The sequence below is a fragment of the Schistocerca nitens genome, chromosome 7 (assembly GCF_023898315.1).
Source record: "Schistocerca nitens isolate TAMUIC-IGC-003100 chromosome 7, iqSchNite1.1, whole genome shotgun sequence".
NCBI classification, from domain to species: Eukaryota; Metazoa; Arthropoda; class Insecta; order Orthoptera; family Acrididae; genus Schistocerca; species Schistocerca nitens.
This window is the reverse complement of record NC_064620.1, coordinates 392,329,087-392,339,884: the sequence shown is the minus strand read 5'-3', so window position 1 is coordinate 392,339,884 and position 10,798 is coordinate 392,329,087. Positions and strand designations below refer to the sequence as shown.

Here is a 10,798-nt window from a genome sequence, read left to right as displayed (position 1 = left end):
ACCACCCCCACCCCCATCCCAAAAAAAAAAAAAAAAGGTGGCATTAATTTGCACAGAGGAAATTCAAGTAACTATAAATTCACTGACACATATCACATATTACGAACAAAATACTTATGATACAATTTTAATATTTACAAATAACAATGACACAGATCACAATCACTTGTTCACAGAGTTGCACAAACTAGGAGTTTCACAATTACAATTGTCTTTGTTATAATACTGATGAATAAACTGTAACTAGCAAATTACTGGACATAATTTAAGTACTGAAGATTGATATAAACACTGGAAATAGCTTTGGAATAATAGTTAAGATAAAATGAGATGAAGAGAAAAATACAAATGATTCCTGTTCCCTTCACAGAAAAATAATGTGCAACATAAATATAATAAAGTGATACAATGCAAAAATCTGTACACAAATTCTTGAGTTCTGGGCACATTTCTTTTACATACACTATAAGAAAGTTACTGTCCATACAGAAACTTATTATGGTACAAAAGTTTTGTTTCATTTTCTTTTCAAATCACTCTTTCGTCAAAATAAAATAAAAAATTCTTCTTTGTATAAAAACTAGTAGATTCCAGTCCCAACAGTGTCCCAAAATACAAATATTACATCACAACAACCTTCCAACAGGAACATGTAGTCTATCCAAAACAAGACATTATCTAATATAAAGAGGCTTTTGATACTACACACTAACAGTTGTGTGTAAAAGTTGACTCCTTCCCTTTATGCAATTCAGTTTCCAAGTGAATCTTCAGAGAAGATGTCCCATTCACTTCCACATCACACAGTTTACACTGAATTATTTTTTTCACATTAGGCCTGAAAAAAAAATACATAAAATAATTTCCCACATAATGGAACATCCAGGATGGAATAATAACAATATGAAAAGAATACTAGACACTTACAAGCTTTTGGACGATGGCCTTTCTCAGAAGAAGGGCTCTCTCTCTCTCTCTCTCTCTCTCTCTCTCTCTCTCTCTCTCACACACACACACACACACACAATATGACCACCTGTTCTTTTCACTGTATATTGATATAAGAGACATTCAAAACGAAATGAACCAGAGGCATAATTGCAGAAACCAGTACCCGTATGTTAGAAGTATTGACCCTGGCTGTTAAGACACTTGTCCCACTGTGACACAAGGTGGTGAATGGCTGTCTCATAAAATTTCTGGGGCTGTGATGTTAACCAGTTCTACACCTACAGGTGGACGTCGTCATTCAAGCTGAATCTTTTGCCCCTCAGAGCCTTTTTAAGGGGATTAAAAATCGCGTAATCACAGGGAGGGTGGCCGAGAATCTCCCTTTTGAATTTCTGGAGGAGTGCCGCAGCTGTGTTGGCCATACAAGGCTTTGCATTGTCATGGAGCAGAATCACCCCACATTTGAGAATGCCTGGTTGTTTTGTTTTGATCGCTTGGCGAAGGGTGGTCAAGGTTGGCGAGTAACACTGGGCATTCACTGTTGTTCCGTGCTGCAGGAAGTGAATCAAAAGGTGGCCATCTTGGTCTAAGAAGAATGTCAGCATAATCTTTCCTGCACTCGTGTGGATGGCCTTGGCATTTTTGGGTAGTGTTGACCCTGGATGCTTCCACTGGAGACTGTGTCATTTTGATTCTGATTCAAAGTGATGACAACATGACTCCTCTCCAACCACCACTCATGCCAGGAATGCATTACCTTCCCGAGCATAGTGCTGCAGATGAGCAAGACAATGGGCCATTCGACATGCTTCCCGGTGTGACTGAAGACTGTGGGGCACCCACTGGGCACTTACTTTGTGCACGTGCAGTCATTCCTTCATGATGGTGTGAACACTTCTGATGCTCAATCCGACCACAGCAGCTATGGCTTTCACTGTCACTTGGTGGTCCTGGGTAATGAATGCACCCACCAGCTGGACGATGTCATTGGTAATGCAGTGTAGTGCTCCACACCGTGCACCATCGGCTAATGACACCCGTCCTTCCCTGATACGCTTGTGCCACACCTTGACCCTAACAAGGGACATGCAGTGTTCGTCATTCACTCGTGACATTAGTCGACGATTGTCCGTTCCTCCTACTCCTTCTGCTGTCAGAACACGAACAACACCTCTTTGCTCTTCTTTTGACTCCTCCGTGTCACTGTTTGCAATGCGACTAGCAGCAGTGGATGATTGACGCGTGCTGCTGCTAGCTCTGTATAGTCATGTGACATGTACGTGTGCCCTCTAGCGATGGACTGTAAACTTCCAGGCTCTGGTTGGAGCCACACCTCGATACACGTGCCACGATATTACCCTCCTGTCACTGATTTGCACATTGCAGACTACGGTTCGTTTCTATTTGAACGCCCCTTGTAATAGGGTTATTTCAAAGGAAAATCTAAAGAATCATTTTTCAGTGGGGGAACTTTGTGTATTGTAATACCAATGGCTGGTAATATGTTAATAGTATTTGCCAAGAACAAAAACGTGCATGGCATAACCACATACAGAAGCAAGCACATAGAATATGGACTTTCCAAGTACAAGATAGGGATAAAATGAAACTGAGCTTAGATTCATAATTCCCAGAGTAAAAATATATACGAAGTAGAATGAAACAGACTCATCATGAAGAAAGTTTGAACTACTGAAGACTGTACAGGTATAAATGAGAGGAGAAATGAATCAACCTACGATAGTCAAGGAGGAATACATATTTCAATGCTGAAGCTTTCATTAGACTTTATCAGGGTAGTGACTAACTCAGGATTGAGAAAGGAGTCACACAAGGATATTCCATGTCACCAAAACTACTCTTAGCAGTCACAGAGAAAGTTTTTCAGGCTCCTAAAGTGGGAACATGAAAATGACATGTGTGTTAAGCTCAAGAAATTCTGAAAGCAGGCCTAAAATTTAATCACAAGTAGATTTAAAAAAAATGTTTCACCAACACATCAAATTCAATAAAGTAAAAATTAAAAATTAAGTCATAGAACAAGTCGATAAATTTTCGCATTTAGAGGCAGTTGACTAAGATAGTGTGGACAAAAAAAGAGAGTAGTAAAATAGCATAAAAAAATTTCTGGAGTATTTTATTTGAAAACTAAGGATTGCTCACTCTGCAATGAAGTGTGTCTGGAATGTAGCCTTGCACAGAAGTGAAACACAGATAATAAATGGTACAGATAAGAAGAGAATACCAGTTGTATAACGTGGTGCTGCAGAATAGTGCTGAAGATTAGATCAGAAGATCAGAAAGTAATGAAGATGTACTTATAAATTAATAGAGGGAAACATTCCACGTGGGAAAAATATATCTAAAAACAAAGATGATGTGACTTACCAAACGAAAGCGCTGGCACGTCGATAGACACACAAACAAACACAAACATACACACAAAATTCAAGTTTTCGCAACAAACTGTTGCCTCATCAGGAAAGAGGGAAGGAGAGGGAAAGACGAAAGGATGTGGGTTTTAAGGGAGAGGGTAAGGAGTCATTCCAATCCCGGGAGCGGAAAGACTTACCTTAGGGGGAAAAAAGGACGGGTATACACTCGCGCACACACACACATATCCATCCACACATATACAGACACAAGCAGATGTGACATCTGCTTGTGTCTGTATATGTGTGGATGGATATGTGTGTGTGTGCGCGAGTGTATACCCGTCCTTTTTTCCCCCTAAGGTAAGTCTTTCCGCTCCCGGGATTGGAATGACTCCTTACCCTCTCCCTTAAAACCCACATCCTTTCGTCTTTCCCTCTCCTTCCCTCTTTCCCGATGAGGCAACAGTTTGTTGCGAAAGCTTGAATTTTGTGTGTATGTTTGTGTTTGTTTGTGTGTCTATCGAAGATGTACTTAGTCAGACTGAGTAGCAAATTAATTTATGGTGCAACTTAAAACAATATTATGAAAAGGAAAGTTTCTACTCACCATATAGTGGAAATGCTGAGTCGTAGATAGGCACAACTAAAAGACTGTCACAAATAAAGCTTTCAGCCCGAAAGGCTTTTGTCAAAAATAGACAACACACACACACACACACACACACACACACACACACACACACACACACACATACACAACTGCAGCCCAGACAACTGTAGCTAGTGTGGCTACAGTTGCCCGAGTTGCCTGATATAGTAACCAACAGTATCACATGAGAGTACAGAGCTGACTAACCGTTTGCTGGGCAGCCATATTTACAATAGCCTCAAGAAACCCTATTGGTGGGTGTATTCAGGTGGTCAGACAGTGACAATACTATCCCATCTCGGTCCATTTCATCTGGCGAGCATTCAGCTTCAGCAGAGACAGATACCAGAGTTGTGGTAATTTGGACAAATTTATTAGAATGCTGTCATGGAAGAATTGGAACACCTTTTGCTGTTTCTCACTTCTTACACTTAACTTTAGGCTTAGTTCCATTAACACATAATACTGTGTGGCAAAGCCAGCCACTGTGGCCAAGCGATTCTAGGCGCTTCAGTCCAGAAACGCGCTGCTGCTACGGTTGCAGGTTCGAATCCTGCCTCAGGCATGGATGTGTGTGATGTCCTTAGGTTATTTAGGTATAAGTAGTTCTAAGTCTAGGAGGACTGATGACCTTGGATGTTAAGTCCCACAGTGCTTACAGCCATTTGAACCATTTTGGGTGGCAAAATTCAATCCATTTTTTGGTTGATTGATTTGGGGTTGGGGTAGGGGTGGGGGGACAGAGATAATCGGTCCCATCGGATTAGGAATTAGGAAAGTATGGGGAAGGAAGTTGGCGGTACTCTTTTGAAGGAACCATCCTGGCATTTACCTGAAGCGATTTAGGGAAGTCATAGAAAACCTAAATCAGGATGAAAGGACGTGAGTTTGAGCCATCGTCCTCCCGAATGAGGGTCCAGTATGCTAACCACTGTGCCACCTCACTTGGTGCCCTTTTTTAAACACATTGTAAGCAGAAAAATAATTCTCAATAAACTCTGCAACATCTTTTTAGATGAGAAAGGCATCTTTATCATATTTGCTAGATGAAATTGAAAGTGATCTAGTGTTTATTCTTGAACTATTGACTTTTTTTTTGCTTATATATTTTCAACACTGCTTCTTCAGTCTTTCACTGTGTGTCAGCATGCAATGGATCCAGCTCATGATGCAGGTTCATGGACTTATTGCAGACTAAATGCTGGCTCTCAGTCAAGTGTTTAACTGTTAAGTGCGTCAGGGAACCCTAAAATTTCTACTTGCTCAAAGATAACAAGTTATTGTCAGGAACACTGCTTGTAGCTTTGTGGTAGGTCAGTGAGATCTGAGAGACCATATTTGCACTATCTTGTATGCTGAAGAAGTATTTTTGCACATCACCATCATTTTACCACAAGTAAATTTTCACATTACTTAAAAGAAAATCCTCCTTACTTTTTTAGACTACAACAATGCCATCAAGAGAATGAAAAATGAAGCACTCCACAATCCTCCCAAAGTGCATCATCATAATAATAGTTTTCTTGCAATAATTTGCAGAAAAGAGGATTCATAAAATTTTGAAATGTTTAAGGATCATATCCATAAAACAATAAAATCCTTTTAACATGCCACATGACAGACAAATTGTCTTCCACATTACAAAATTTTATGATGATGATTCACTGTTTGCTGACAGCAAAAAGAGACATGCTATACACTCCAAATAAATTATCACACAATTTCCCACAGTACAAGACTATTCTCATAGGACTAAACCATACAGCAAGAAATAATTTGAGGGGGGGGGGGGGGGGATTTTATATATATAATAAATTGTGAAAAAAGTATGCAACAAATTTAAATAATTGTAGGAGACCAGCAGTGTAGTAATTACCACACTAATAAAAATAATTTTTCATGCTTAAAAAGAGTAACTCAAAAATTAATTTCTACTCTTGGAATGAACAAAGTGGTTCCAAAACATTATTAGATTTTAGAGTCATACAACCACATGGTTGTGGAAGTAATAATCCTATTTGGGAAAAAATGTGAATTACAAACACTGGAAATAAATACATACAACGGAAGAGGTATAGTGATAAAGTTGCTACATATTTGGCACTGTCTGACCATTGTAAGACACGTTTTGAACATAAAGAAATTGTGGGGATTGGAGTTCACTGATTAGCCGAAGGATTCTTTCAGGTTCTTTGCAACCGATGTCTCCTTTACATTTAACTATGGATTGTTGATCGTAATGGTCGGGGAATAATCTAATTTTTACACTCATTAAAGCTCAAATGAATGAAAAATACTAACAGAGATAGCTTGCTTAAAATATGATTAATGAATACAGTTAACAATACTTTTCCAGGCTGACAGAGAAAGTATGACACACTTTCCGTCTTCAGGCCACGAGTGGTCTACCGGGACCATCTGACCACCGTGTCATCCTCAGTGGAGGATGCGGATAGGAAGGGCGTGCGGTCAGCACACCACTCTCCCAGTCATTATTATGGTATTCTTGACCAAAGTCGCTACTATTCGGTCGAGTAGCTCCTCAATTGGCATCACGAGGCTGAATGCACCCCGAAAAATGGCAACAGCGCATGGCGGCCTGGATAGTCACCCATCCAAGTGCCGACCACGCCTAACAGCACTTAACTTCGGTGATCGTATGACATAGAAAATAATATTGTGCATCTTCTCTTAAAATTTGGCAGTTAATTCTTTTTTATGACGTACATTTTAACAAGAGAGTGTAGCTGCTCAAGATGCTGCTTCATCCAGACATGTTGTTCGTCTTCTTCTTGCAGTTCTATTGCCCAGTGAAGTCTGAATATAATACGATCTACCCCAGGAGCATCTCCTGGACTGAGGAGGAGGTGTTTTGGCGCCAACTTCCAAGCAAACTGTGACAATGGCACAACCATTGGAACATCTTTTCTTTTTACTTTGAGGAGCCTGAAAAATCAAAATAAATGTAATTTATGAATGAAACAATAGAAGATTCACCAAAAACATACTAAGAATTCAGTTTAAAGAAATTCTTTCCAAAAAAAGTTCAAATGAAACTGCAAACACTAAAATTCTATAAATTACCGACAAGCTGAATAACACTATTTATTTATACATCTGTAGAAAATATACAATGCATGGATGTCATCTCAGTGTGTACACTGATTCAGTATACTCTGTTTCAATAAGCACATGTACGCACTGTTTAACAACGACAAATACCTACACACGATTTGCCATATATTATTTTATGAGACATGTTTGTACAGCTTATATCTCTATACTATAGTAAATATTGTAAGCTACCTTTGATCATATTGTATTGTATTTATTTATGATGCATATTTAGATCACTAAGAATAAAATTACACACCAAATTATACATCATTGTCACTAGTCACATTGCACTATCCCTGAAACTATTTTATTTTATGTCACAGGATAACTTACTTCTCAATTTCATGTATTATATTTAACTTAATGGTGATGTATCCTAAGTTCATGAATGCTTTAGAAGCGGTTTACTGTGGGCCTGTTTTTTTACTTCCTTTTTGATGAGTCCTGAGATTTTCTCGAGTCTTATGAGGCAAATCTCTAAAGAAAAATCAGTTATCATTGTCAATTATCATCAGTTTCTCCCTCTTACGCAAACTTTTTATCACCGGAAGTGTTTTGATTTTACTTATAAACCACTGTCTGCGGCCTTTATATAAAAATGATGTATGCATTGTGTGTCTGCATTTTGGTTCTTAGAGGTTATAAGTAGTAGTTCTTTATAACAATGGTGAACAATTTAGGTGTTTCTGCACACTTCTCTCTAAAAATATTCTATGTTGACTGTTTAATACCTGTGAACATTACTATTTAAAACTGCTGAGAACTCATGGGTCTTCAGAAAGCCTATGTTTTCCTAAATGTAAGTGACTGAATCTCATCCAGCCATTTACTACCCAAAACTTACAGCAAAACCATTTTCCTACCTCTTTGGGTTTCCTGCTGCAGTTAACTGTAGTAGTAAATCATTTATAAATACTAAGAACAGCAAAGGGCATAATACTGCACACAGGGATACTCCTTAATTAACTTTTCTGAAGGTTGGGATAAAAGTTCCACCACTGTTAGATACTTCCACTTTCTGGTATCTGTCCGACAGGTAAGACTTAAACCAGCATAGACCATTCCCCAAGCTGCATAATAATACAACTTACTGACTAGATGATCATGACATATGACATTGAAGACCTTCTGAAAACAGGCCACAGTTTAGTTAATTATAGTCCACAGCACTGAAAACTTGTGTGTCAAAATAATACTGAAGTTTCAGTGGATTTGTTTTCCTAAAACCATTTTTTAAATAAGAAAAGTATTTTACTTTGATTCAGGAAATCTGATAGTCTTTCATAAATTATATTTTCAATGATTTTTGTGAATCTGGATAACAATGACAATGATCTGTAGTTTGTTATTTCATAGCTGTCCTCTTATTTCAAAAAAGTTCCACTGTTAAGTTTTTGAGATTACTAGTGAATAGTCATGTGGCAAATGAGATTTCAGTAATGAGTGCAAGGGCAGAAATTGTGTTTCCTGCTCTACGTTGAGTATTCTATCTGGTATACCATCAATGCCATATGACATTTTGTTTTTCAACTTGTAAATAGCACCTTTTACTCTTACAAGAGTTTGTGAATACATAAACACAGTTCCTCTTCTTTCCTTTTTTCATTCATACGAACTTATACAATGAGAGTTGAAAAGCTACTGCTTTAAATCAAGTTTTGGGATACTCTTGTATAGTGTGTCAACAGATTTAAGTTGTTTATTACAGACAAACTATAAACGCTAGAAATACATTACACATTTCACTGCATAGAAGAAGGATCAAAATTTTGACACAGCTATGCTGTTGTTTGTTTGTAGCAACATGAAAATTATGCAAGAGAAATAATTTTCTTTATTGGAATTTATGTGAATTCAATTCAGTGTTCAAGGGCAACGTGCATTCTGCCAGTGCTGATTCGGTAACAAGCTGCCTCTGCAAAAGCAATTTATGACTGGCATACAAAATTCTTGGAAGTTGGTTGCACATGCAAAGGGAAGAGCCACACAAGTCTAATGAAAATGTCGAGTGTACCCGAGATGCATTCACGTGCAGCTCTTGGACGTCCATAACGAGGGTGAGGCAGGAACATAACTTTCTCAAATAACAGTGTGGTGTGTACTGAAACTACACCTGCATATGAAGCCTATTGAGTTCCAGTTACTGCAGCAATTGCATCCTGGCAACCATAACAGAAGGCAAGAATTTTCCATTCTGCAGGATATGGCAGATGACACTTTTCTGAACAATTCATCTTTTAAGACAAATTGACATATCATATACAGGGTAAAGCAAACTGCCATACTGTAAGAATTTGGGGGTCACAAAATACTGGTGTTGTCATCAAACACGAAAGAAGCTCACCGAAACTAAATGTGTTTTTTGCCATTTCGGTTTGTACAGTTTACGGACCTTTACTTTTTGCAGTGGGAACTGTGACAGGAATGTGATACCAGGACACGCTGCAAAATTATTCGCTTCCTTAACGCCACAAAGATTTAATTTTTGTGCCCGTCGGCACTCTACCTCACTTCCACATCGAGGTGCAGCGTTTTCTTAACACTGTCCCACAATGCCGAATTGGAGTAGCTTAACAACAAGATCTTGTTCATTGTTTTTGGTCTCCCAGGTCACCAGATTGCACAGCTTGTGCTTTCTTCTGTGGGAGTACATAAAAGACACACTCTTTGTCCAACCTATGGCAGCAACTCTTCAAGAGCTGAGAAATCGAATTGTTGAAGCTGTCAATTTAATGAACAGGGAGCTGTTGATTCACGTGTGGAATCAAACAAACTACTGTTCCATGTTTTTCGAGCAATGCACGGTGCTCACACCGAGTGTACGGTGTCAGTGCTAACATAAAACTGTGAACCTTCCTCTATCCAATGACATGCAATGTGCTTCTATCTTTCATAGTTTGTCTGTAATAAACAACTGAAATCTGGTTTTTCTTTTTCAATCACTCTATATTCTATTAATCTGCAGAGCATCATCAACAAGATTACTGTTATGTATTTCTGGTGAAACTTATGCACTGCTGAAACTTATGCACAGCTGCAGTCATACCTTCTGAAGAGATCTAATGGCTTTTGCTGAAGTCCACCTCTATAGCTCTGTGGTCAGCACGTTTGACTAATATGCAGAGGACCGAGATCCGATTCCCAGTACCGCCAGAGTTTCGTTTCCGTGGTGCGAGGACTGGACCGGGATGCATTGAGGCTCGTGATTCCGACTGAGGAGCCCCTCAAACGAGAAACAGCAGCTCCACAGTCGGGAAAGCTGGCAATAGCCAGGAGAGCGGTGTGCTGCCCCCGCATCCGTCTATACTCCGTCCGACGATGTCGCTGACGTAGGATGACATCGCAGTTAATCAGTGCCGATTGACCTTTCTGAGGCCAGAATGGCAGAGCGTTGCTTTGCTTTAAAGTTGTCACTGAAGTCATCGAGCACAAGTGTACATTTTACGATGATATTTCAGTTCGTTCATTAGCCTCTCAATATTTTCAGGAAGCATTATAAAGTTCACCGACACCAACAGTACAAACACACGTTAACACCTTTGCCGACAGTTAATTCACAAAAACAATATTCGAAGTTGCATTCAATACATTTTACACAACTAATTTTTATCACTGTTATTTTTATGGTTGCCCTATTTTCCTACTAAAAGTCACTAATGACTTCAAAATCTGAAGTACTAGCCGTGCATTCCAATCCTTTTTCCAG

General features: G+C 38.9%; 1 protein-coding gene across 4 annotated transcripts in view; it reads right to left on the bottom strand.

Moving 5' to 3' along the window:
- Positions 1 to 205: 205 nt before the first annotated feature.
- The window catches only part of LOC126195042 (probable ATP-dependent RNA helicase spindle-E), a 276,948-nt gene continuing 266,355 nt past the window's right edge, over positions 206 to 10,798 (bottom strand). For all 4 annotated transcript variants that reach the window (XM_049933486.1, XM_049933487.1, XM_049933488.1 and 1 more), the window contains exons 25-26: positions 6,703 to 6,921; positions 206 to 838 (exon numbers count right to left, since the gene is read on the bottom strand). In XM_049933486.1, coding sequence (XP_049789443.1) covers positions 709 to 838; positions 6,703 to 6,921 — 349 coding nt within the window. In that variant the 3' untranslated portion in view covers positions 206 to 708. The remainder of the gene's footprint in view (positions 839 to 6,702; positions 6,922 to 10,798) is intronic.